Below are 27319 nucleotides of genomic sequence, written 5' to 3'. Positions count from 1 at the left end.
CTTATATTTATAACTACACTCCAGGTCTAATAGAATGAATTAAGATTTCTGCCAAATGTTCTTACTTAATATTTTTCTAGCTTTAGCAACAGCAACACGTTACTTTCACATTAAAAAAAAAATCTTAATAATAGCATATGGCAAATTTGTGGAAAACTTAATATCTTCATTTGATAGTTGAGTAAATTCAGGCTAAACCAAGATCAAATAAACCAGAATTCAGATTAGGACTCAAATTTTCTGACTTCTGGCCTATAGCTATTTTTTCTTTTCCCTGCATATGGCTATATCCCACAAACTACACACTCTATTAAATCTTCTGATAAGTTTTCTAAAACTTCAAGGTTTATTTCTGAGGATTATAATACAGCATTTCACACACTGAGATTAGAATATAACATTAGAAGCTCAGTAAAATTTATCTTCAGAAAAGGTGAAATTTAAGATAATGATAACTGTCTGAACTGTGGATTAAAATAAAGAAGAAACTCCACTCTTGCAGAGAGGATGAAACTTGGAAAAATAAAATTTTGGTCTATCACAAAATACATGCCCATTTGTATATTACATAGGGATTCTCCATACTACTTCATTTTAAAATTAACCCTTCACTGTTTTTTTTTTCATTTTAAAATGGATTTTAATAAACTATAAAGTAATTCTGCATTACTTTTTCAGTGACTTAAAACTAATCTGTTTATTATTCCTATATCAAATTTTTAAAAAGTTTTACAGAAATTTTGCTGTGTATTTTATATCAGATTTCAAGAAAACAAATCTTACATGTAAATATATCTTAAGTCAGAGATCCCCAAATGCTCTTTAAAATTGTGTAAATGCAGGTAAGCTTTTAAAATTTAAAATGCTCTTTAAAATTGTGTAAATGCAGTCCTAGACTAGCTTCTATTATAGCATACTGCTCCATGAGTCAGTATTGTACTAGGAAATTGCAAGCAACTACTTACATGCCTGTAGGTTTTATCCAGCACAGCTGATCAAAATATATGTCAGAGGGGCGTTTTACAGCTGATTTCATTATAATGTCTGGTGACTACCATCAGTTATAGAGACCATCCGCCTTTCTTCCCCTGAATTATCAATTATCAGTTGTTGTGAAACTTAGTGGCTGCAAGTCTGAGGCTCAGACTTTATGATGTATCCCTGACTTTAAATCCCACAGCGAGGACTGTAGACCGATGTGTATGTTGAATTCACACTAAAGCAAGTCAAGTGCAGCGCCAATGACAAAATGAGAACGCTCCAACCGCAAATTATACCATAAAGGAAAACAAGGACATTGGGAAATGTGTTCAAATGATATTTGTCTGCCTAATGCGCAAAAACTTAAACCTTCACCCTTTTCTGTTTTAGATTGTGCCACTGCCCGGTTTACCGTCGCGCATTTTGGGAGATAACATAATGGAAAAATTCGAAGGTGTGATTAGTCTTGGAAATAATAGCTTTAATATATGTAAATATTTAACCACTTCCAGGCCACATAAAAGGAAGATGCTTAGGTGGGCCCCCGCCTTCCACCTTGAAGGAGAAAAGAACAAATAATGCCATAACTTTCAGGTTTGGGAAAATCTACTTTCGCTCTTATAAAAAGATGAAGGTGTCGCTGTGGCGACAAGGCCCACGGCAAGAACGCGGGCGGCTTGGTGCTCAGCTCCTTGAGGATCTCCACGGCTGCCAGGAGCACTGAGCTTCCACTTGCACCCAAATCACAGCTTTTGCTACTCTCCTCTTTGGGGTGACGGTGGAAAGGGAACGATCATCAGTAAGAGAATCTGAGAGGCATTCTCTCTCTTTGCACTGTGTCCCAGCTCAGGATTCTTCCAAGTCCCATCCTCCTTAATCCATGCAGCTTCCTGGCCCAGGGCTCCCCTTCTCTTCCCTACCTGGGTCACAGTGGGTTGGGCACCTGGGCTCGCCTCGCCCCAGCCTTGCCTCCCACCACCCTTATGACCCGCGGCGAGCGCAGCCTCTCCAGCGCTGGCCTCGGCGTGTCCCTGGATTTGAGACAGCCGAGACCTCAGAAGCCCGGGGACACCAGAAAAGAAGCTCCCGGGATGCAAGCATCTCTTGTAATGTGCTCGCGCGTTATAGGCACAAACCCGAGCTCTAACTTCACTCCCTCTAATCGCGAGGAAAATAAAGGGAGCGTCGCAATGCTCTCTCGTGCCTAGCCACGCATGGTTGAATTTCCGGCTCTCGGGCCAGCTAAGACGCGGGATTTGCACCGCAGCTTCTCAGCTCCCAGAGCCGGAGCCGGGCGCTACTTGCGGCTTCTCGGATTTCTCCCCTAAGTGCGAAGGAAATAACCCCTTTTGCTCTGCGCCTGCGAGGCCGGCGGATCTGAGGGCCGGGCCCCGCTGGGGAGGACCCGGTGGGCCGGGGGCTGGCCGGGGGCTCCCCGGCGGCGCTAGCAGCGGCGGCTCGTCTGCGAGGGTTAACAGAAGTCCCCGCGGCCGGGAGGGTGCTGAGGCTTCCTCTCGCCGGCCCGGGAACGTGGATACCGCGCCCGCAGGATGTTCGCCGGCTGGGCCGGGCAGTCAAGAAACATGAGAAGGCCTCGGTATTCCTGTTCCCGGGCCGCGCGCGCCCGTCTGGGTAAATAAAGCCGAGACGACGGCTGTGGCTGCGGTGAGCGCGCTGGAGCCCGCGCCGAAAACATGCGGCGGGAATGGGAGTGCGCCTAGCCTCAACGCGGGAGAGCCAGCCGCCCTGCCACCGGCCGCCGGCCCCACCACCACAGGTACAGCCCTCGGGTCTCGGCGTCCCTGCCCCGGGCCTCGGGATGCAAGACTTGGCTCTGGCTCCCCGAGCGGCTGGTTCCCTCTGCCCTCGGCGCTCTCCCCGCCCTTCCCCCACCCCCCTCCAAGGTCCAGAGGGCACGCGCCCCGGTGATGGCCGAGGCTGGCCCGAGGGTCTGCGAGGAGCCTGGGAGCCCACCTGGCTGCTCTTCCTTGGCTTTAAAATTGTTCGCGGGCGTTGGGCGGGGTAGTTCCGCAGGGAGGGAGCTCCCCAAGCGACAGTTTGGAGCGAGACAGGATAAGGGTAAGTGGGAAGTACAGGAGCAGAGAAGAAGCGCTGGGGAGTGCGCCTGGGCCCCGGATGAAGGCCAGGAACCGCGCTTCACACGCACCCCCCCCACCACCCCTTCCGGTCAGGACTCAGCTTTCGGACCTTTGCAGCCCTCTTCCACCTCCCCTGCGGCATGCCTGCAGACCCAGATCGCGCCGGGTGTCTGTGGTTGCGGTCTCTGTGTGGGCTTGGGACAACCGGGAAGGCACCTTTCAGCGGAGTCGCTAAGAAAAACTCGCCGTTGAATATGGGAGGACCAGACTGGGGTGGGGAAACACTGTGGGACTGAAAAAGGGTGTGTTTTACAAATAATGCAGCATGAACGCAAAGCACTAAGCGCACTGATTTAAAAAAAGAAGAAGAAGAAGAAGAAGAAGAAGAACCAAGGATAGTCCTGACCTTAGAACAGGGGCTTCGAGCACAGAAATTTGCTTTGACACTTTTCGCCGAGGCTGTGTGCACACTACAGACACGTACCTGTCTCCGTGGGAGGACTCAGCCTTACGGCACACGGGGCAGCCTGCAGAAGTCTGACTTCGCCTCCCCACGAATACTGACGGTACCTGTCGCTTAATCGCTATGGTCACGGCCCTAAATGTCGCGCGTGGCAGCTGCTGCGGTGGCTGGAGGGCGGGGCAGGGGGCGTTGGCAAGTGTGGGCGCTCTTCGAGGCAGAAGATCTGTACGTGTTAGTGTGGCAGCCTGCGCCGGGGCGGGGCGGGGTGAGGGGGCTCTGGCAGCAGGGCGGAGGCGGCGGGGAAGAAACTGGAGCTACCCCGAGGCGCGAGGCGGGGTGATGGGGGGCGGTAACTCGACTGCTCGGCGGCGGTGCGGACTTGAACCTGAGGCCCACGCTCTGCGGCCTGAGGCTCCCGGCCGCCGCGACCCGGGAGGTGAGCTGAAAAGCTTTGTAAAAGGATGGCAGCCGCAGGCTCGGTGGTGCGCGGACCGTGATGCCTCCTTCCGCTTCTAACACCTATGCAACCTCAAATGGTTCCCCGACACCCCAGAAAGGGGCGGGTGAGAAAGGGCTCCGAGCTAAGGCTCACACCCGCGTTTTGGAAGAGGACAGCACTAACATTGGGCCCCGGGAGGCCCGGGACTCCGGCTCCTTTGACCTGCCCGGACCCAGCGCATCCTGGAGCGGGCTGGGGGATGGTAGAAGACTCCGGGGGAGGGAGACAATGTGCGTTTGTCCCTGACGCCACCTAACTTTCTAGCTCCGGAGTCAGCTAACTTTCCCTGCCCTCACCCAGGGACCTTAACCGGAGTTAGAACGCACGGGGTTTCAGCCAAACCATCCAGAATCTAGAAAATATGAAAATCCCAGGAATCCCGGTGTGGCCTGGGACTCATTAACGGGACTTGCAGATGCAGTTGTTCATATTGCCCCCACATTTCCCGTCCTTCCCACCCCTCCTTAAAACCCGAGTGGGAGCTCGGAGGTGCTTAGACATCCGTTGTGACTGAAGAATCCCTCCCCCCCCCCACGCCCTCCGCGCCTATCCCGCTCCGCTAACCCGAGTGCAGTACTTCCAGATTTAAACCAAGAAAAGAACTCGTTTAGGAATTACTTTCCTTTGCCCACACAGGTAAATTATTCTTGGTTGAGGTTCCTTGGGAACTGGATCGCCAGGGCAAGGAGGAGTGTAGGGACCTGTCCCGGGAGCGTGCGGGGACGGGGACGGGGGCGGGGGGGGGGGGGTTGTAATCAGGTGGGGAGAGGCAAGGGTTCCAGTGTCCAGGTGCGTTGGTGTCGCTGCTCCCCTCGGCTCCCCAGCCCAGAGCCTTGGCCAAGTCCGGGGCTCAGGACCTATGGAGATGTGAGCGTTGAGCGAGTAACGTAATGCATCATTTTCTCCTAGAACCCGAGCCCTGCGGAGCTCCCGGCGGCCAGGCCTCGAGGCGCTGCGGCCGCGCGGCGAGCCCCAGCCAGCCGGCACCATGAACACCATCGTCTTCAACAAGCTCAGCGGCGCCGTGCTTTTTGAGGACCGCGGCGCTCCGGAACGGGAACGGGGCAGCCGGCCCTATGGTGGCGTCCTGGACAGTCCCCACGCCCGCCCTGAGGTGGGCATTCCGGACGGCCCGCCCCTCAAGGACAATCTCGGCCTGAGACACCGGAGAACAGGGTACGCTCACCTTCCCGGGACCCCCGCCCGCCTGCAGCCCGGAGGGGTGGGAGCGGTGCGGCGCAGGCGTGCAAGTGGCACCCCGGGCCCGTGGGTTAGGGGCCCAGAGTTCCCGGGAGGGCAGGTCTCCGCCCCTGGTCTCGCGCATTGTCCTTTTAAGGCATTAGTTTCTCAAAATATAGGGGAATCGGCTCATCAGGACAGCTCAAAAGAGGCTTGCTGGAAACTGAGGACGCCTGGAACGGCCCCTCAGTCCCCTGATAGTTGGACCTCAGGACAGGGGGCTACCTGCCCCTCCCCGGAGCACGGGTGCAGATGCGCGGCCGAAAGGACTGAGCGAGATGCCTAGGAACGGGACAGGGCAAGCAGTCCGGGCTTGCCAGGTCAGGCCAGCCCCGTGGGCTTCCCCTCTTATGTGACGACAGGGCCTCGCCATGGCCTCGAACCTCCCGCGCCAAGGTGTTGGCAAGGTCGGTTCTTCGCAGGGCGCCCTGGACGCGCGCGCGCGGCTCGGCTGGGCCCGCTGCGAGCCCGGAGGGGGAGGCCGCGGGTCTCCCGGGCCGGGTTTCGGTTTAGCCGGGTGAGGGGCTGCTGGGGAGCGAGAACGCGCGGGTGGGCCAGCAGCTCTGGCTGCAGAGGCGTCGCGGCGGCTCCCTGAGCGCCCCGCGGGGGGAGGGGCGGCCGTCCTTGGCCGTCTCCACCTGAGCGATTGCATCAGCTGCTTGTTCTGCGGCGTTGTTGGTTAGTAAAATAGAGATTAGGTTTCGTCAAAATGTTACTACCAGTCCTTTCGGATGGAGTTGCATTTCAAAGTGTTTAAAGAGGCAAAAGTCCTGGAGGCTGCGGCGCAGGCGCGCGAGCCTCCCCGAGTGGCGGGGCGCGCGGGCGGCCGCGCGGCGACACCTCCCGGAGCCGCCCGGGAGCGCAGCGCGTAGCGTCCGGCTCCAGGCTACTTGGACCCCTTCCCCCTTTGAGGGTGCTTCTCCTCACCGACGGAGTTTTCCACACTTTAAAAACTCTCCTTCGGTCGGGAAAAGACCCCTAGAGTGGGTTTTTTCTTTTAAGGTTCTGCGTCCTTACTCCATAAACACTTTCTTGGAAAGTTCCCCTTTTTCCAGAGGATGAAAGGAAAGAGCTCCAAGAGAAAGAAGCAGGGCGGCTGAACGGCCATCATCCCTCGCTTTATGCCCGCCGTCCGGTGGGCGACCTTTCCTCTGACCACGGGCGAAGGAAAACCCCAAGCGGCACGCACGAGTTCCCTAAAAGAACGTTCGAGAGCTGGCGGCAGCCTGACCCTGCCCAGGAAGCCAGAGCCGCTCAAGGGCGCGGGTGCGGGCGGGCGTGGAGAGGACGGCAGCCCTGCTGCGCCGAACTATATACCCTGAATCGCATTTCCCCTCAGATCACTTCACCGTCGTCGCTTAAACCCCTAACCCCTGGCTACTGCCACATGACCCCCTGCGACAACCGGGCCATTTCAAAGAGAAATGCCCGGGAAGGATATTCGCGCTCAGAACTCGTGTGGCCCGGACCCTTGCCTCACCTCAGCCTGGAGGCGTGGGGCGGGCTAGTGCGTCCGAGCCGGAAGTCCTGAGCAGCCGGACGCGGGCGCGGCGGCCCTTCCCCGTGGGGGGGGGGGGGGGGGGGGCGGGGGCGCGGGGCTGCGGGCGCAAAGGTCCCCAGTCGCAGGGGGTCCCGGGGGCGGCGGCCCGGCCGCGCAGCTCACCGGGGTCTCCTCCTCTCCCGGTGTCCAGGGCCCGGCAGAACGGCGGGAAGGTGAGGCACAAGCGGCAGGCTCTGCAAGACATGGCGCGGCCCCTCAAGCAGTGGCTTTACAAGCACCGTGACAACCCGTACCCCACCAAGACCGAGAAGATCCTCCTGGCGCTCGGCTCGCAGATGACGCTGGTGCAGGTAACCGCGGCGGAGGGAGGAGCCGGCCCGCGTGGTGCGCGCGCGGATCTGCGCCCGGCGCCTCCCGCTGGGCAGGGCTGGGGCCCTTCGAGGCAGATCCCAGAGCTCCGGCCGCTGCCTCAGAGGATGTGAGGGGTTGTAGGACGTTTCTGGGTTTCCTCTCAGTCTTGTCTATGGATTCGGGGCTCTCGGCTCAGGAGGGATTGCGTGGTGTTTTGTTACGGAGCCCAGTGAAAGTCAACTTCGAGTCATGAAAAGGTGTCTTGGGAGTCTGTATTGGTGGGTACAGATGGGACGCCCCGCGCTGATCCTCAGCCTTGAGTGGGCATCAGAATCACCTGGAGGACGGGTTCGAACTCACACAGCTGGGCCCCGCGCCCGAATCCCGATTCGGTGGGAGGTTTGGGTGGGGTCAATAATCTGCATTTCTGACAAGTTCTCCGGGATGGTCCTACAGCTGCTGGCCCTGGCTGAAACTTCGAGAACCATGCAGAAAGGCACTCTACATTGGGCACCCATATGAGAGATCAAGTATAGGGTAACTTAAAAATTACATTTACTGAGAGAGTTAGGACATAGGGTGGAAGGACAAGTGGGTTTTGATTTTATTTTTATTTTTAAGGAAGAGGCATCCTGAGCATTAGCTGGAATCCACACAATTTTGCGGCTGATACCTTTCTACTGGGTCTAAGAAGAGGCCAGGTTCAAGTGGTTAGTTTATTTTGTTAGGTGCAGAGACAGGGTGCAAGGTCGTTTCCTTTATATCTGACTGGCTTTTTCCTTACGCAGTCTTATTTGGTATTCACAAAAACGTGGTGAGGCAGAGCAGCAGTGAGCATTTTCTAGATGATGTGACCAAGGCACTGTGGCAGTTAAGTATTAGGGCTGTAGAGATAGGCCTGGAAATAATGTAATTCCAGATCAAACGCTCTTTCCAACACACCACAGACTTTAATAAATTTGGTGACATGAGCTTTTATATGTGCAAACAAATTTATTCAGAAAGAGGAGGAGGAGCTAAATAAGCTGAGAAGTTTCATATATTATAGTAGCACAACATTACTACATTTGTGAAGTTTTGGTCATTCCATTAAATTTATAGCGAGGGAGGCCCCAAATAAAAGATAATATTTAACTACTAGATAAAATAAAACTTGCTTTCCAGAGTATTTAAGGTTGACATTTTAGGAATTGCTGGAAAGTTTGACAAAGCATGAAAGTTGACTTGTATTTAAGCTTATTAAAACTATAATATGCATTTGTCTGCTTATATTCAGAAACAATTGTAGAGAAAAACATCTGTTTTGCTTCATGTTAACAGGCAATAGTATTAATAGTGATTTGCTGCAGCACTGGAGGGGAAAATTTATTTAGTGTTCTTGGCTTAATATCTGTTTAACATAAAACTATGAATTTTCAGTGATATCAGTCAGAAAAACTTGACTTGTGAAAATAAATGCATATGTTCATATTTCAGTTTAAACAGGTATGCTATTTATTTTGAAAATACCCTAGTTTATAGAGCTATTTGAGTGTTTCACTGTGATGTCAGCAATAAAACATTAGATTAATTTTGGTATATCATACAGTTGCATACTTAATGCTTGCCATTCTTTCATACAGAAAGCAAACAAAAATGACATATTTAGAACATTTTTTAATTATGAAAGGTAACATCGTTATTAGCAGAGATACTTAAATTTTGGGGTACAGTAGTTTTGTTGAGATGCAATACAAGTAGTTGTAATTTTAATACAGAACCAAATTATTTCGTACCTACAACGATAGTTCAAATACAAATAGCCATTCTTTCTGCATTAAGATCTTGGTAATACTATTACGATTTTCTAATTATATCTTATATTCTCATTATATTTTCTTTCTCTTACTCTAGTCCTCAGAAAATAAAAATGCACAGAATTATTTAATTTTTAAATGGAGTAAAGATAATTATTTGTAATAATAAGAAACCTGCTTAATGATTTCCAAATTTTTATGGTAAATGAAGTTGGTTTCTGGAATGTTATAGTGATAAATGGAAAAAAACCAAAATGTATAGGATAGCCAAGGAACTTTAAACATAGTAATCCAATTTGGCTCCACTTACTGTCGTTTAGGCATAATAGGATATCAATGTAGGATATAAATATATATGTATATGTGTGTGTGTATATATGTATGCATACGTATCTATCTGCAGCTGACCCTCAAACAACACAGGGTTAGAGGTGCCAACCCTCCCTGCAAGTCAAAAATCCACATAGAACTTTGACTTTTCCCAAAACTTAACTACTAATAGCCTATTGTTGACTGGAAGCCTCACCCATAATATGAACAGTCAATTAACACATATTTTATATATTACACGTATTATAAGCTATACTCTTACAATAAAGTAAGCTACAGAAATGAAAATGTTATTAAGAAAAGTATAAGGAAGAGAAATACATTTACAGTATTGTACTGTATTTGGTGAAAAAAATCCACGTAAGTGGTCCCATGCAGTTTAAACCTGTGTTATTCAAGAGTCAGCTGCACTTATGTTGATATATATGGGAGAGTTTTTGAAAGTCAGACATACCTTAAACATCTAAGCAAATTCTGGCTCTATAGGAAGCCAAATGAGTTGTGTAAATACTTTACACTTCTGGAGGAAAAAATATAAAACTAGGAGCTGAATAAAACTTTTGATCTCTGCAAATTAGACCCCTATTTAATGAGTCAAGTTCTCCCAGTGAATAAATTTCTCCTGTGGAGTCAGGCTTCTTGGGAAGTGTGATCATGTCTTTTTCATCTTCATACCCCCATATCCCAGCACCATGCTTTCCATAAACTGTTTGTACATGTCTGCAAAGTGAACAGGTTCTGATTGGGGAATACCATTGTAATCACCATGCAGCTTTCCAAAACACCGTCCTGAGAACTAGAGAACGTGTTGAAATCTGATTAAGATATTCTGGTTTTAAAATCCATTCCATTGAATACGCAGAGGGCAGCTCATTATCCTTAATGTTATGTGATGGTTCTGTAGCACAGCATGAATATAACTCATTTTATTACCTTCAGTATAGCTGGAAATGTGACATATTTTTATGTCTGTGCCCTCGTTTCTGGTTCTAAAGTCCTATTTCCTGTTTATTGCAGTACCGCCTATCTTTCTTGTAACTGATGTTAATAAGCAGTTATCATAACTTTTATTCCTTAGCTATGAGAGTATCTTTTATTTTGAGAATTTCTTTAACACTTAACATTTTCCTTTGGCCGTGTGTCAAACTGTTAAACTTTTCATAAAATGTACTTTTTTGCCTTGTTTTGTTACTCTTAAATTGATAAGGAAAGACATAAAACCTGGTCTGCAATCTCCATTAAACCTAGAAGGAAGGAACTGAAATTTTACTGGAGGAAATATTTTTAGGACCACAAAAGGTAATTTTTCTGATAAATAGAAGTTCTAAGGACATTAATCCACACCTACATTTTATTTATCCCTGAGAAATGGAGCAGAAAGAGTTATTTATTATTAGTTTCCTAATGAGATATAAACATTTTCCTAAAATTAACAGGTAATAACGTGTGTGTGTGTGTACTTTAACCAACCAAAATATTCCACTGTGCTTAATTTCTATGGCTGATCATTGCTTAAACATTATAAAAAATAGACTCTGGTATTATCAAAATGTGAACAGCTTTATTGTGGAATAATATAGGGTGGTATGCAATTGAGGTTTTGTATTATTGTAGGATATAGAGAGCTTATTGCAGAATAATTGTCTTTGGAAGAAGTTTTTCAGAGAAGGGCAGATGGGTGTTATATCTGGTCCAGTGATCCCCATTGTTCACATGTATATATTTTTTAACATATTTATATTTTTTCTGGATTAAAAGAGCGAAATGTCTCCTTGGGGTGATTTCTTTCATGATCACAATGCAGAGCGCAATGCGTGAGGAGTTTGAGATTACCTTTAATGATTGGATGTTAATACTTCCTTTACTTGTAGAAGTTTCACATTCCTGTGATAATGTCCATATGCTGCTGGTTAAAACTGCTAGTTTTAAGATTTTACCCCCTCTATTAACATAGCTCTGTTTTTGCTGGGTGAGTGCTTCTGCTGAGATAGGTATGTAGTTATTAACTGCAAGGATTATAGCAACCTTTAAATATTTAACAAAATCTCAGATTGGTCTTTCTATGTTATTCCAAGTGTTATACTACGTGGCATAGAAATGAGATTCTCAATATTTCAGTTGAGTAACTCAGAATAAGTTTGTTAATTCTGTATGTTCAAAGGTGGACAGATGCCAGCTTATCCCTTTGGGTTTACTATAATGATTGCTCTGTCAATACGATGAATGTAAACACCTCAGCTAGAGTAGGGATGAAAATTACTGTTTTCTCTTCCAGCTTCTAGATATTTGGTTCTCCAGGTTTTCACTATAAAATATAGTGTTTCTTGAGCTCTGAGTTTGACATCAAAATGCTGTTGCAGAACCTAACCATGGTAAGGAGGCCTGTTTCATGTGAAGTAGAATTTAGTGAGATTTGCATGACAACCTGAAGGAATCCATAGTAAGTTAAAGGTAGAAAATCTGAACTGGTATTTTTACCTTCTGTGAGACAGATGGAGTTTGCATTAGTTCATCAGGACAAAAAAAAATTGCATAACAGTATTTATGCAAATTTGTTAACCAACTCTTTGCTGTTTACATGACTTAATGCAAGCAGATATTAAACACTGTAGACTACATCCAGCCCTTAAATTGTACAGAAAGTTTCTGGTGATAAAATACTGGCAGAGTAAATCTATTAGCAGATTGTTTGCAGTCAAACTTTTGAAATCAGGTCAGAGAAAGCCCATGTTAGATATCAGCAAACCTTTCTGGAAAATTTTCTAATTTGTAATAATATACTGTGGTAAGAACGGAGTATATAAAACAAGAAAAAGGATATGACCCCTATATATGTAAAACTGTAATCCCACCATGACACTTAATGGTCCCCATCTTTGTAGTTACAATTATGGTATGTTAATGTTTTTGGAAATTTGAAAGCTATTGCATTTTAATAAAATATGAAGGGTTCCATAAGAATTGAATTTTACACTGTACTATGTGATGGTTGTGCTAAAATTCATGGTTAGTTATGATTTAAGGATACTCTGAATTATATGATATTTAGTAAAGAAAGTAGTAAATGTGTTTTGAAGTTGAATTCTAAAAATATAAGTGACATAGGCATAGGAGAGGTTGCATGTCAGGGGACATAAACACACATGTTTGATTGCTGGAAAGCAGAAGGTAGGTTAGCACCAGCTATATAAAGGGAATAAATTAGTAATTTTGTAGGAGAGCATAGACTATATTCACAGATCTTAGTTTTTAGAGTTGGCAAGGTTATTTAGGTACCACCTAATGCATTTTATAGATGAAGGGCTTGAAGTTCAGAAAAGTTGAGTGACTTCTCTAAATTCACGCATTTTTCTCAAATTTAGAACAGGAAACCAGATCTCTTTCTATTATACCAGTTATAGGTAATAGGACACTAATGAGGATTTGAAGAAGTTAAGCAATTAAATCATAATGGTATATCAACACTTGAATTTGATGATGGTGGTGGTGAAGATTCATTCAAGTGCATAGAATGGAAGATAAGGAAGTTCAGAAAAAAAATGTTCTAAAATTCCCAGTATCTACTGGGACAGTAACTACTACTATCCAGGACATGGATGAATACTTTGGCCATGACTTGGAGAATAGAGGGAGGTTTGAGGACTGGACCAGGCATTTTGTGCTTCCATACTGAATGTTCACCAGTGTATTACAGTTAATACGTAGTTCTGTGCTAATCCTTCCCTGTGGGCAGGGACAAAGTTTATCCTAACACTTAAAGATTTTTAGCACTGACCATCATGTCATGGCTAGAGCACACGAACTACTCAATGTAGGTTTATTGACTGAATAGTCCCAGAGGTTGTCTGTCTATAGAGGCTGGAGAAGACTTAAAATTTGAACCCAGATTAAAATCGTAGTTATAATAGCACAACTTGATAGGAAGAGGATATTGTTAAAGACTAAGTTTTCTGCAATGTCATGGTGAGTTACTACATCAATGCACATAAAATTAAGAGGACAGTTATTAAGGCACTAGGAGATAATGAATACTGAATATATATATATATATATGTATAATATATGATATATTTTCTTTGTATGTATATATACATTGTGTGTGTGTGTATAAATTGGGGGAAACTACCATGTTTTAAAAACCCATGGAGACAAAGAGGAAAAGAATTGTGGTTTTGTGTTCTTAAAAGTAGGATTCACCATAGGTCCATTCAATAAATAGCTCTTGAGCAATGTGTAAAAACTGTATATTTATATTATCAACCTAAATGAAGAAAAAAAGAAACTTCCAATGCAAGCATTGCTACATAAACCATTACAGTAATGTGGAGTCATGTTCTAGAATAAACTGGCAGAAAGATATAACTAATTCTCTTTCCATATTTCATTTCATTTCCATATTTCATTTCTTTTAAAAGCAAATATTGACCCCTCAGGTTATTTACATATTTTTTTTTCCTGATGATAGCCTGATATTTTAAAGGAAATCTCAAGTACCATTTTAACTTCTGGAAATCCAATAACATCTTTTAAAAACAATGAAGTAACTTCCCTTTGTTTTGCAGTGTTTGTTTCTTTGCCCTCAACTATTTGCTTTGGAAGCACTTGACTTTCAACTTAAAGCCGGCTGTTATTGGCATTTTTCTCCCTCTACTTGTCTGATTGCTCTATGTCGGATTGTTCTGCTAGCTCCTCTTTTATAGTCCTGCCCCTTTGATGTCTGGAGGTTTCCAAGGTTTGGTCTTCAATCATCTCTCTTTCTACCTACTCAAAGCTGCCGCTGTCACCTCTGTGTGTTTGACCCACATCTGCTCTTCCTCTCCCTTAAGTCTCATATAACAGTTTTATTTTCTTGCTGCACATCTCACCTGCATGCTCTTCTAGTACCTCAAATTAATCACTCCCCAAACCAAGCACATCATTTCACCCTTAAACAGTTCTCCTTTCTTTCTCAAAATGGCACTATCCTTCTCTTGATTACACAGGGATGATTCAAGGTCATCTTTAACTTTTCCCTTTTCCTCACTCACCACGGTGTCTCTCAAGTTTGACTTACATTTTTTCCCATGTCTTCTTTATTGGGAACACACTTCCCTACCCATTATACTGGACACATTCCTTCAGTGCTTCACTTAATTCCTCATGAAGTCTTGAAAGTAACCCTTTCTTCCTTTGGATTCCTGCATCATTTTATTTGAATGCCCCTTAAACCATTCATCACAATATTTCCTATATTAAAGTTATTTGTACATTCTCCTTCCTCTCTTACTAGACTGAGCATTTGATGGCAAAAGCTGTTCTTTTTTTTTATTCCCAGAATATAGTATATGCTCAGTCTCTGTAGTAAGTGTGCACATATTTGTTGAATGAATGAGTGAGTGAATGGAATGAACGTCTAGTACTATTACATTCTAGAATATTTAACGATCAGAGATACTGAGAGAGGCTTAGGTTCTTGTGGGAAAGTAATTATGTGACGGGTAATATTTTATGTTTTGTTAATTGAAAAATAAAACTTTTTTAGGTGTCAAATTGGTTTGCTAATGCACGACGTCGGCTTAAGAACACTGTTCGACAGCCAGATTTAAGCTGGGCTTTAAGAATAAAATTGTACAACAAGTATGTTCAAGGAAACGCTGAGCGGCTTAGTGTAAGCAGCGATGATTCATGTTCTGAAGGTTTGTTAATATTTTTATTTTGCTTTACCTCTGTTAATAAGAAGTTCACCTCAATTGCCATTTTTAAGGTCGACTCCACAAAAACATCATGGTGCCATAATGGTTCTTTTTTACTGCGTGAGGTAACTTCACTTTTACAATACTATAAATGACCAACAGAATTATGGCTATTTCCTCTTGTTTATAGATTTATCATGTGTCAGAATAACATTTTCTGTGAAATTCATTAAAAATAAAATACCATAGGGAGAGATTATATAGATTCCTGCTTCCTTGCCTAAAAATTAATCTTGGGTATCAAAGATAATTTTATATACTTTTAAATATTCCTTCTTTATGTATATATTTAATGATTAACTATAAGAGTTTGGTGGCTGGGGAAAAGTATATGTAAGTACTACCTACTGATATTTTTCTCCCTTAGATGGAGAAAATCCTCCAAGAAACCACATAAATGAAGGGGGCTATAATAATCCAGTTCACCATCCTGTGATTAAAAGTGAGAGCTCAGTCATAAAAGCTGGAGTGATCAGGCCAGAGTCACGGGCCAGTGAGGACTATGTATCACCCCCCAAATACAAGAGCAGCTTATTGAATCGTTACCTTAACGACTCTTTGAGGCATGTCATGGCCACAAATGCTGCCATGATGGGAAAGACAAGGCAAAGAAACCATTCGGGATCTTTTAGTTCCAATGAATTCGAGGAAGAATTGGTGTCTCCTTCATCATCAGAAACCGAAGGCAACTTTGTCTACCGTACAGGTAAGTCTGTGCTTTTCGTAACACCTTATTTGAAATAGAACTAAAATCCCAGCAAGGGGTCTATTTCAACAGGTATAAAGACATACTTTTTATTGCTTTTGTATGAGATTATTCACAGATAGCCCATAAGATTTAATTTGAAAGCTTTTGTTTTTAATTACCAGATGTGCTTGTTAGTAGATGATGGTCTACTGGGGATTTTCACCCTTAAAAATAAAGATGAGAATTTTCATCCTTAATACTCATTTTTAATCTCAATGATATACATACATTCTTGGAGGAGGAACACCGTGACTTGTAGCCAGCCATGCAAACACTTTGTATTTCATCTTTTCTCTTAAATTCTTTGATTGCTAATAGCTGTGGAAAATGAACACAAATTAACCTGGGTGCCAAGGCTCTTGTGAAGGGAAAGTGTAGGTCTGGCTTACATTGCTTTGGAAATTTTACTTTTATTCCTAGAAAGCACAAGTAGGGCTGATAAATAGCTTTGAATTTTTTACTTTTATTCCAAAAATAATGAATCAATTTCTGCCTGTCCAAAACCTTCTGATGGAATAGTAAGTTCGGTAAAAATTTCTATCTTCACTTCAGTTTTCAGAGAGTTTTGAGCAAGTTGCTTCAGAACAAAGGATATGTGTGACCTACATCTGGTGTGGATAGAGTCCAGGTCCTGAAAATGCCAACAAAGGAAATTTAGAAATGTTAGAGCTGGAAATAACTTCAGAAAGTATCTGGTCCAGCTATGTTATATCATAGATAAGAAAACCTAGACCAAGAACACATAGCTAGTTACTCTTCCTAGATCAGTAGTGCAGCTTAGCCTGCATAAGGGGTAGGGGCAATATAACTACTACTAGCCAGTGATGACTACGTGTATGGCCACCGCTCATTCATGGAGTAGTTACAATATGCTGGCCCTTTGCTAAACACTACGCAAATGATGTCATAGGTAGTCCTTGTAGGAAGCTTGATATGTGAACAGTAGAGCTTTATAAAAGAATTTAAATTTGGTCTGTTTAATACACATTCCAGATTATTTAATTAGAAATCTTACTTTTCTGTCCACAAATGGTTATAAGATATATTATCTGTGAGGATTCAGAGAAAATCTAGTTTTAAAGACTTAACCTCATTTACTGTTTGCATTTCCAGCTTCCATTATGAAAACAACTCCAAAAGCTCTGAGATACAAAATTAGTCTTGTAGATAATAATTGGGTCGAGGAAGAAGTAAAAGATAAAATAGAAGACTATTTAGCTAATAACAAAATTTTAAAACTACATGCTAACATCTAGCTAATGTGACCAGAGCAGAACTTGGAGATAATTCAGAGCTTCATGAATTTTATTTACAGAGATAGGTAAGGATAGGAAATCAAGTCATTCAAGTACAGAGAATTGGAAAAAGAATAAAAACAAAAAAGTTACAATGGAAAGCTGAAAAATAAACAGTTGACTCTTTGAAAGCAATACTAAAAGAAACAAGCAGAAATTGGCCCAGATTAGCATTGGTAGTGAAGAAGTACAGCAATCAATACAAGTCATTAAAAATAGTTTTTAAATGGTACTGTACTATGTACAGTTGTTTGACAATATACTATATGCGAATGTGTAGATGAAATGAATTGGTATTATCCCACACAAATTAAATTATAAAATTATAATGAGAAAAGTTGTAAACACCACTAATTCAGGAAAAGTCAAGGTTTTTTTTTTTTAAACATTTATTTATTTAAGAGAGAGAGAGAGAGATCACAAGTAGGCAGAGAGAAAGGCAGAGAGAGAGGGGGAAGCAGGCCCCCCACTGAGCAGAGAGCCCAATGGGGGGCTCGATCCCAGGACCCTGAGACCATGACCTGAGCCGAAGGCAGAGGCTTAACCCACTGAGCCACCCAGGCACCCCAAAAGTCAAGGTTTTTAGTAAACTCCATTCCCAAAACACATGATTTGATAGAGTCATTGGATTTTTTCCCAAACCTTGAAGAAATAATTAACTCTCATGCTTTATGCATTTTTCTGGAACATGTAAAAATACGGGAAGTATGTCAGGTTTTAAAAATGTAAATGTTATCCTAATCCAAAACCGGATTAGAATAGCATAAAAATCAACATTTTTATTTACGATACTGATGCTGACTTTGAAACAGCATGAGAAATATTGGTAACAGAAGGTTAAGTGAAAAACAATTTAGAACTGGAGACACTGAATGCAGTTATGACAGTACAAGTATGTATAGACAAAAACAAGATTTTTGGAAACAATGAAAATTAATTTTGAATAGATGGAATAATTGAAGGTCTATTATTTTTAAAAATTTCTTATAAATTTCTTTATGCTGCACAGTAAAAACAATTTGAAATTTACCCAATGTGATGAGTCTCCTGAAAATTCATGCTCTTTTCAAAGGTGATAAAATAGAAAACCGAAGAGGGAATAGCATGCCTGGGTAGTTGATGCTTCTTGAAGTTAAGTATCTTGGCCATTTATTTTTATTAAAATATCCAATGGCCCATTCATGTGCCAAGTTCTATTTTTAAATAAAAACCTATTTTTTAGTTATGCAAGCGATGAGAAAGCAGCCTAGACACGTAAACTTCTGGTTTTGCATGCGTGTGTATAAACTTTAAAAAGAACAGAATAAATTTTTTTGGTTTTGTGGATAAAGAATTGAGAAAGACTGGTGGTCTGAAACTGGTCTGCTAAATCTCAGCCTGAAACAATAAAGGGCTGTCTTCTGGGGGAACCGAGCGACAGCATTGCTACAGTTGTAGCTGGGTTACCGCTCATGCATAAATAGTAGAACAGGGGATTTCAATAAATACTTTCTGAGCAACGGCTATGGTTTTCTCTGGCATACAGGCTTATGCTGAATTCCTTCAATTCCTTCTGGTTATATCTTTCTTTCCTCACCTAAATGGAAATCCTCTAAATCTGCTATTAAACACCACTCCCCTCCCCCACCCCAGTTTTATAGTAGTGCAAAGATTTCATCTTTGAAATTCTTTTTCAAGAATAGATCACCTTTAAATGTAATTATTAGTTCATCTATGCTAAAAACAACTGTATCTGTTTTTCCACCTGTTTTTGCTGTCTTATGATGCATTTCATTAATGATAGGGGATCAGATACCAAATGAAAGAGTTGGTGTGTGTAAGGATAATGTATCACTGAATTTCATTTACTTGTTCTTGTTAAATTCTAGGAGGGCGAAGCCTGCGAGATTATAAAGTCGTACTCCTAATTGAACCATAGAGGCAATAGAACTCTTTTCTATGTTAGTATGAATTAATCATATTAGCTTCCTCTCCACTTGATTGAAAGCATCAAAGTAGATACAAACATGTTTTTATTGATTTTATGTAAACATTAAATATTTCTCTGTAATTTGCAGTCTCCCCATCATGCAGAAAGAAAAAAAAAAAGCTCTCTTTTCAGGGGGCATACTAGGCTTTCAATAAATATTGGCTAAAGCATTTCTGACAATAGAAATTATAATATTAAAATTAATTAGAATTTTTAAGGTTATTGCTTCTAAATACAATTAAATAATACTCGAGAAAAGTTAGTCACTCAGTGTTGTCTGTTGAATTAAGATATCTAAATTAAAATTACAGTACTTTTCATTATGTTAGGTTAATGGATGACAATTTTCAGATATTTGATGGTGCGAATTCCCATTACAAACTGACCTCAAGTCCTGTAGTCTTGGGTGGGTCTGCTCTCTAAGGTACCAGGATGAGGACTCTAGCTTTAATATCTACCTCCATTTCTGTTGAATCAGTACCGATATTCTCCAGATGGGACCCATCTGTGAAGGAGCCATCTGCCATCTGGGCCACCTTACAGAGTGGAGCCTTTCCTAACTTGCATTCAGGTTGATTTACCCTCAAAAGCCTATCAAATTTCCTTCTTTACCGAAGGAGAGAGGGGGAAGGTTCTAAGAAGTGTACTGACGAGGGGAAAATCGGGCAAGTCTTGAAATAAAACGTGTGGACTTCCCCTCCTTCTTTTGCTTGGCTTGAGGACAAGTCCCTGTTATGTTCTTTCTTTTTGCAGCTCACAAATGATCAACTTACAAATGGCTAGTACATTCGAATGGTTATTCTCTGAGCCCCATTGCTCTGCTAGTATATAATTCATAAATTTAACCGGCTCCCACAGGCTGAAACTTCATCTTGTTAAACTGTCTAAAATCCCTCTTAATTAAACACATCTGGTGGGGCAAAAACATATAGGTGGATAGAACTCTTTTCTATGTTAGTGTGAATTAATTAGATTAGCTTCCCCTCCACTTGACTGAGGTGACTATCCCTGAAGAAATGGAGATTTTGAATGAGAGAAGAAAGAAGTCACTTATTTGGTGCATGGAATTCTTTGGAACGTAGAGTCCATTTGGATGGCTTGCCGCCATTGGAGCAAAATGACAGAACTAAGGATTTTGGTTACTAAGGAAAGAGGAACTAGGAAGTAGAAAGTAAATTTGGGAGGATGCCAGAGGCTAAATGCCATTTCCAAACATTTTTTCTTGGCTAACGATGCCCCCTCAGGAGAAGAGAGGTGTTCTTTTTTCTCTCTCTTCCTGCATACACATGTACTTTAGAATCTAAACTGGCATTATCAGTGGTAAAACCCAAGTATGCCCATGAGTTCCATAAAGCCCTGGATTAGCCTGGGATTTAACCTTAATTTATAGCATGACTTCTTGGGAGAAGTGCACTCTCCGTTCTAAGAGCTGACTTCACAGGTATATCTCTGGGATACAGTCCACTTATATAAGCGGTACCCTTTCATGCATTCACTCCACATACAGAAATGTCTATTAAGAGCCACTGTGCACAGGCCCTGTTCTAGGCTCACCGGAGCCCTGTGTTTTGTGTTAGGCTGCTCATCAAAGAAACCACAGTTAAATGAAGCAGAAGAAAGATTTAAAGGGCTGTCTTGGCAGAACTTTTTGGACAGTGGATAATCATTACTAATTTATATGTTTCATCAGTTTTAGGTTTTGTGTTTGTGGGTAGCTTCAAGAAAGCCTCCTGGTAGTCAAGAGAAGGCTTTGTCAGGTGCCAGCTGTTAAAATAGTGTGTGTTTCTGTGTACGTGCTAGTTTCTCTACGGGATTTTGTTGACCAGTAAGTCTGCTTTGGATACTTTTATCTTCTTTTATTTCCCTTTTTGTGCCTGTCACTTCCTTGTTTTTAGTGAAAGAACTAAGCTTTGCCCTTTTAGATTATTCCAGACATCCTTTTCCTGGCATGCAAATGACTGCTGGTGTACTCCAATAGAGAATAATAAAACCCTCTATCAACCAGCCCAGTTAGTGACATTTAAAGGATACTTGAAAGGTTATCCAATTCCTTGTCTTGTATCCTTAGTGCAATAATACTTCACCTATCAAACACCATCTGGGAATGAGGTATTCCACGTAAGTGAAATTTCCAAATAGAAGTTAAGTACTGATTTTAGAAATAGAGAATTTTCTGCTCTCCTAAGCTTAGGATATTAAACACAGCTTAATATCGTCTGCTTCATGCTTCAATATCGTCTGTTCTCTAAACTACCTCCTCCTGTTGCTTTTTTTATGATATTCCACCCTTTCAAATCAGTAATTTTAGGATTAACCACAATCCCAAATCTGCCCCTCACACCTTTGAATAAGGAATGGTGTCTTTCTGATAGCGTGTTGGAAGGGATTCTTTCCTAATTACTGATTCCAAAGCGGCAATCTTACAAATGAGATCTACGGAAGTTCTGACTTGGATAGGCGTGGGGTTACTCTAGAATTATTAAAACTTAAGCATGATATTCTAAACACCATAGATTTTTAAATGTTTGTCAGTGGTGATGAAGACCAAACACGTTCATATGGACTATTTAAAAGTAGCTCAATTGTTAACATTGAATTTCCCTTATGGATTCACTTGCAAAATTTAAATGAAATTGCCTAAGTGTTCCATCTACTGTTAGAAACTGGGAGAATAATGGCAAACAAAAATAGAAAAAAAGAACAACTGTTGGTATGAGTGGTTTGCTGCCTCCTTCAGGGATAGCTTTTCCTTCACTTTTCTTTGTTATTTGGTATCATATGAGAGTCTGAAAAAGGTGAATGTAAATCCTGAGACCTACAGCCCGGCTCACAAACAAATCGAAAGTATATGGCAGCTTGATTTAGAAAATGCACACATTTTTTAGGACTGTGTTTGGTCCTAATGTTTTCTGTCCTTTCACATTATGTTTCTTCCACGTGGTACCTAAGAATGATTACAACACGAATAGCCCTTGTGTGTGACGGTTAGACACGCTGTTTTTCTGAACTACAGCTACATTCTGTCCCTCTTTTGTGCTGCTGCTCACTGCCTTACGTGTATTAAAAGTTCTTTGAGGCCCTGAAGTGGCGTTGTATTCATTTTATAGCCCCCTTAGCACTTAGCGTCTTTCCCATATTGGCCCCATAACTGTTTCTTAAATGAGTTAGTGTTTTAATGATTTGGTCTGCTTGCCTTCCAAACCGTAAAAGACATTTTATTGTACACAGATATATGTTGGTCTGTGTCCGTGAACATGACAAGAGAAAGAAAATGATCTCGGAACAGTTTATACGGCTTTAAAAAAAGGCAATTGCGAAAAAGTTAAAGCCAGAGGAAAATATTAAACAAGATGTAGCTGAAAACTATGAGATGTTTAAGAGATTCAAAATAATAACTTAGAAAGTATAAAATGAAACTAACCCGATTTTCAAGTAAGAAAAGTGACTTTCAGGAAAATGCAAGGATGGTACATGGAAAGGGTTAGCTAGTTTTTAAAAATCTGCCAAAGAATAAAAACTGTAGCAGATAGATAAAAACAAGTATTTGTTTTCTCTATCTAGCACATAGCCTTGTGAGTAAGATCTGAGAAACAAAGCACAGATTTAGATCCACTGATTTCAACTCCTCTGCCACATCTCTCAGGATTGATAGGACAGATTTGACTTTTTAAGAATGACTTTTTTTAGTCCTGTAACAGAACTGGAGAAAGTCTAGCAGAAATTTTACATTTTACATTTTCTTTCTCTTCCATATATTGGAGTAAAGATCCCATACATTTTTACATCTTTTCCTGTTAAAAACAAATTTATCAACCCGAAATTTTGATTCTCTAGCTTGCCATTACTTTTTTCCTGGCATTCAGTCAGTTGTCATTGATTGTCTGAAACTGTCTGCATTTCAGACTTGCTGGTGTGGTCAGTCACATCCTGGTACTGTTTCATAGAAGTGCTTGTTCATGTCACTATATTTAAGCCTGTGTCAGTATTTCCATTAAGAGACTTTTTTTTTTTTCATTCCCTAGGGCTTCTAAATAAGTCATAAAAATTCAAGCCTAGCTCAAAGCTGGCATAAAGGGGCCTTTTTTTCTTCTCTTATGTATAAGAAACATAAGTGCATAACTCCCACTAATTCTAAATTTGGTTAGGTTTGTAAACTCTTTACACACTGAAGAGACCAAAAAAGATCCATTGACACCTCTCCAGTCTGGGACGAAAAAGGATGTCAAAAAGTTTTTACTGTCTGTGAAAATAACAAGACATTCTATTTAATGAATATGGAAGTGGTTTCTTTCCTTTCTTTCTTTTTTGGTTAGCTGCAGTGAGTTTTTCCCTTTTGCCTCCCTATGTTGTTTCTAAAATTAAACAGGTATTTTTCTATGTCAAAATGTGTCTTGTTGATGTAACAGAATTTTTACTCAGAATAAATATGTGTTTTCTTCCAGAACAGAATTTGGGTACTTTTAAATTTTGGAAGCTTCTGTACTTGTTTTCCACCAGAAATTATATCATTTATAATTGTGAGTTTTGAGGAAGCAAAAACAGTTAACAATTTTGTTCACTCACAAAAGAAATAGTTCTTTTGCAAAATCTGAGTTTTCTCTTAGTTTTCAGTTTAGGTGAAGGATGGCACCTTTAAGGTACAGCGGCATAATGTCCCTTTTTTCCTTTAACAACTTTGTCACCCAATTTCTCTCATTTTCATTGTGCTAAAGAAGGAAATAGTCAAGGATTTTTATAAATCCAACAGTGAGCTTTAAAGGATCCTCTAACAGGTTAGAAAATTGCTTTAGGCTGTATCCTAGGCATTGAAATTGTTAGTTTTTTTGGGTACACGTTGCTTGGTTGCTTGGAGATATGATCCAGATCCTTGGCACAATAAGTCTAATTGCTTTGGGCAATTTCAGGTACTTAATTGACTTTCACTCTAAAATGAAAGTACATACTTAAACCATTAGGTTAAACTTTTGAGAACTTAGGCTAGGTATGTGTGCATTTTAAAAATTCTCTGTATTTCAATGGCTGCAGTGGAAAGTTCCTCACGTTGGTTTATGGACTGCAGGTTGTAACAGGCATCGTTACCTAGGGGTCATCCTTTGGTTACTAAGGGAAACATGAATCGTTTCCAGAAAATGTCTAAAGGTTAATACTGCTGGTTTGTGTGTGTCTCTACATGTGTGTGTAGTCATAGTTCTAATAGAAATTGAGTGTAGTTAGGAAAATAAGGTAGCTTTTGAAACTGACCAATGGTATCGTCCCTCTTCCTTGTGTGAACACTGGAGACATTGAGTCCTTTCCTGTTAGTGGTCAGAAAAAAACTTAAGGGGTGTCTGGGTGGCTCAGTTGTTAAGGGCCTGCCTTCGGCTCAGGTCATGATCCCAGGATTCTGGGATCGAGCCCCACATCAGGTTCTCTGCTCAGTGGGAAGCCCGCTTCTCCCTCTTTTTGCTGCTTCCGCTGCTTGAGCTCTCTCTCTTTCTGTCTTGCCCTCTGCCAAATAAATAAATAAAATCTTTAAAAAAGAAAAAGAAAAAGAAAAAAAAAAACTTGAGTGATAATAATAGCCCAAATGGAAAATCACTGGGGAAGATAGACTAGTCTCAGGTTTAAGCAGTAACATTGCTCATCCACTTTCAACAATTTTAGGTCTTCCCAGTCTGAAAAACAAGCCATCAATTCTTTTTCTCAGGCAAGTAGGACACCGTGGTACGAGATATGCTGAGGCCCTGCAGAGACAAATTCACTTTCAGCATTTCCTCGATCCAGGCACACCGCTAGATGTACCTAGAAAAAAACAAAACTAAAGCTGTCTCACAGATCCGGGCAGCCCATAGTGATGGCTCTGTGGCTAGGACACTCACAATCGCATGTTGTGTCTGCCACTATCCCTGACCTGCAAGTAAGGATACAGTCTCTTGCCCACCCGCTTCTGTCCTTTAGAGTATCTTGGATACAGTGACCAAGGTGAACATCTTTGATAAAAAGAATGTGTTTCCTTTTTGGTGCCATTCTATACACACACACCACCCACCACATAGTACACAAAAGCAATTTTGCCTTTGATCATGTGTCATTAAATAAAGAGAACAGAAAAGTTTTAAATGGTGATTTTGAGAGGACTATTTTGGTAATATAAAATTAAAACAGACAATAACACAAACAAAAATGAAACCTTTTCAAGTGTTGAAAGGTGGTCAGAGACAATCATTGATGAAGTGGGATTTCCAAGAAACAATTTGCTCTTGAAATTTTCACATAGTTGCTTGTGTATTAAAAACTTAGAACTGATAGTCCCTTCAACTGAGCCAGACTCAGGTTATGGTAGACAAAGCTCTCAGTATGGCAGAGACATTTCAAGTAAGAATGCCCTGTTCTGCCAAGACAGTCATTATGACACTAAAATGTACCCTTTTGCTAAGGGCCAGAATTCAGTCTCTCCTTCCAGTTTCTACACTGATTTAGACAACAGATGCATAAAAGGCAACGTGGTATTCAGGATCATTTGTCACATGGCTTCGGGGCCAGAAGATGGCTATCTGGCAAGAGGGAGAATTCCTTAAATGTTACCGGGTCTTACATTTCTAAATGTAAAAAATCCCTGGCCAGAAGTTACTTGGTGCCAAGTGCCTTTGGTGTGATGTCTTCGCTGAGTTCAGTGCTAGATGGTTGCAATATTGTTGCTGCTTGAGAACCCACACAGCTTTTGCTAGTTTGCGGCTGAGCTCCAGTGCCATTGTTGTTTCGCATTTTCTTTTATCCTTGTCTTATCCACATTTTTTCTGTCTTGTTTTTTTTGTTGTTGTTGTTTTTGTTCCCCTCCTCCCCCTCCCCCCTCTTTAATTCTTTCTGAGCTGCTAAGTCTATCCAGCTGGATCAAGGAGTTTTTTCACAACCTTGTCAGAAGTGCAATTGGTCTTGTCTTAGTTTTTACTGGGTCTCCTGGGTTCCTTTATTTTAGACCTTTTCAGAAATATGGCACCAATTCAGTTTTACTCATAACCCATGGGGCCTCCAGTTTGTCTAACCTGTGTACTTTTTTTCCTTCCGAAGACTTTTTTATTTATATTTTTTTCTTAAAATGTGTTTTTAAAAGTATAAACATAAATCATCTGGAATAGTAATTTTCAACTATCTTGAAAGGTGTTTGAGGACTATTTCACGGTTACTATGATTGAAGCAGTAAAATTTAGTTTATGGTTACAATAACTTTCCTCTCATTAGGAAAATATAAAAAACCTCAACTTTATGATTTCATGACATATTACCAACCCCCAAATACCGTCCCTAATCCCCACCCTCTGACATACACACTCAGTGAAATGCTAATAGGAAGCTCAGAACAGAAAGATAGAGGCAAATGATCTATCTATATTCTATTTGACTTCATCCTGTCTCTCAGGTGCTTTAACTAAAATGATGGTGTAAAGGTCTAAGTAGGGACTCTGTGGAAGCAATATGAGTTTGATCTTTATTTTGACTATAGTGAAATTCCTACTGTTTCAAGTGTGGTTTGGAAAATGACTTTGCTGGGTTCACATTTTCCCTGTAGTGAGCCTCCTTACCTGAACTGAAATTACCCCCTTGCAGATTAGACCACATGAAGTTATAAGGTGGGAAGTGCAGAAAGCATTGCCTTTGAAACCGGAAGTACCATATTCAGCTGGAACTGTTAGCAGTTAGGTCCGTGTTCCAAGGCAAGTCCCTTTATTAACCAGGGCCTTGGTTCCTTCGCCTGTAAAATGGGTGTGCATAAGTATAGGGAGAGAAGGAAGCCTGCAGTTGACAGAAAGTCATAGTTAAGTGCCTACCATTTTATCACTCCCAACTTGGGCTCTGAGCTCAGGAACATTTCAAAGGAGCTACAGCAAATATGGCAACAGAAAGCCCCCTATGGTGGCAGGTAAAGGACTTTGCCCAGGGAGGGTGTTGGGCCCTAAGGAGAGGTAAGGAGGCCAAGAGGGGAGAGAGATTATGATTAAATATATCGATGTGTTCTTTATGCCTTTCGTCATGTTTAGGAAGACCCATTCCAAGATTAGAAAAGTTCACTTTTACTTTTTCCTCTAGTACTGTTCTTATTTTAATTGTACATTTATATACTGACAATGGACGTAAGATTTTTTTTGGTTAATTATATGAAGTAATGATCTGACTTCTGTTTTTTCCCCAACACCATTTGTCCCAACACAGTTTATCGAGTGCTTCCACGTTTCCTTACTGACTTGAATTGCTACCTTTATTGTACTCTACCTTCCTTTCTATATGTCTATTCCTAGACTATAATGTATTCCATCAAACTTTTAAAATACTCCTACATCA

At 41.8% G+C, this 27319-nt stretch overlaps 1 protein-coding gene across 3 annotated transcripts in view; it reads left to right on the top strand.

Annotated features, from left to right (window-relative positions):
- Positions 1-2457: 2457 nt before the first annotated feature.
- MKX (mohawk homeobox) overlaps positions 2458-27319 on the top strand; it is a 65956-nt gene continuing 41094 nt past the window's right edge. Inside the window, exons 1-5 of one of the 3 annotated variants that reach the window (XM_032847125.1) lie at positions 2458-2758; positions 4952-5218; positions 6973-7132; positions 14781-14934; positions 15359-15697. In XM_032847125.1, the coding sequence (XP_032703016.1) occupies positions 5031-5218; positions 6973-7132; positions 14781-14934; positions 15359-15697 (841 nt within the window). In that variant the 5' untranslated portion in view covers positions 2458-2758; positions 4952-5030. Of the gene's footprint in view, positions 2759-3470; positions 3647-3834; positions 3980-4951; positions 5219-6972; positions 7133-14780; positions 14935-15358; positions 15698-27319 lie in introns of those variants that run through there. The other 2 variants (XM_032847126.1, XM_032847124.1) reach the window with 2 other exon arrangements.

This window comes from Lontra canadensis, unplaced genomic scaffold, assembly GCF_010015895.1.
Source record: "Lontra canadensis isolate GAN:19392208 unplaced genomic scaffold, GSC_riverotter_1.0 scaffold185, whole genome shotgun sequence".
Taxonomy (NCBI): domain Eukaryota; kingdom Metazoa; phylum Chordata; class Mammalia; order Carnivora; family Mustelidae; genus Lontra; species Lontra canadensis.
Note: the sequence above shows the minus strand (reverse complement) of the source record. Positions and strands in the feature narration are given on the sequence as shown.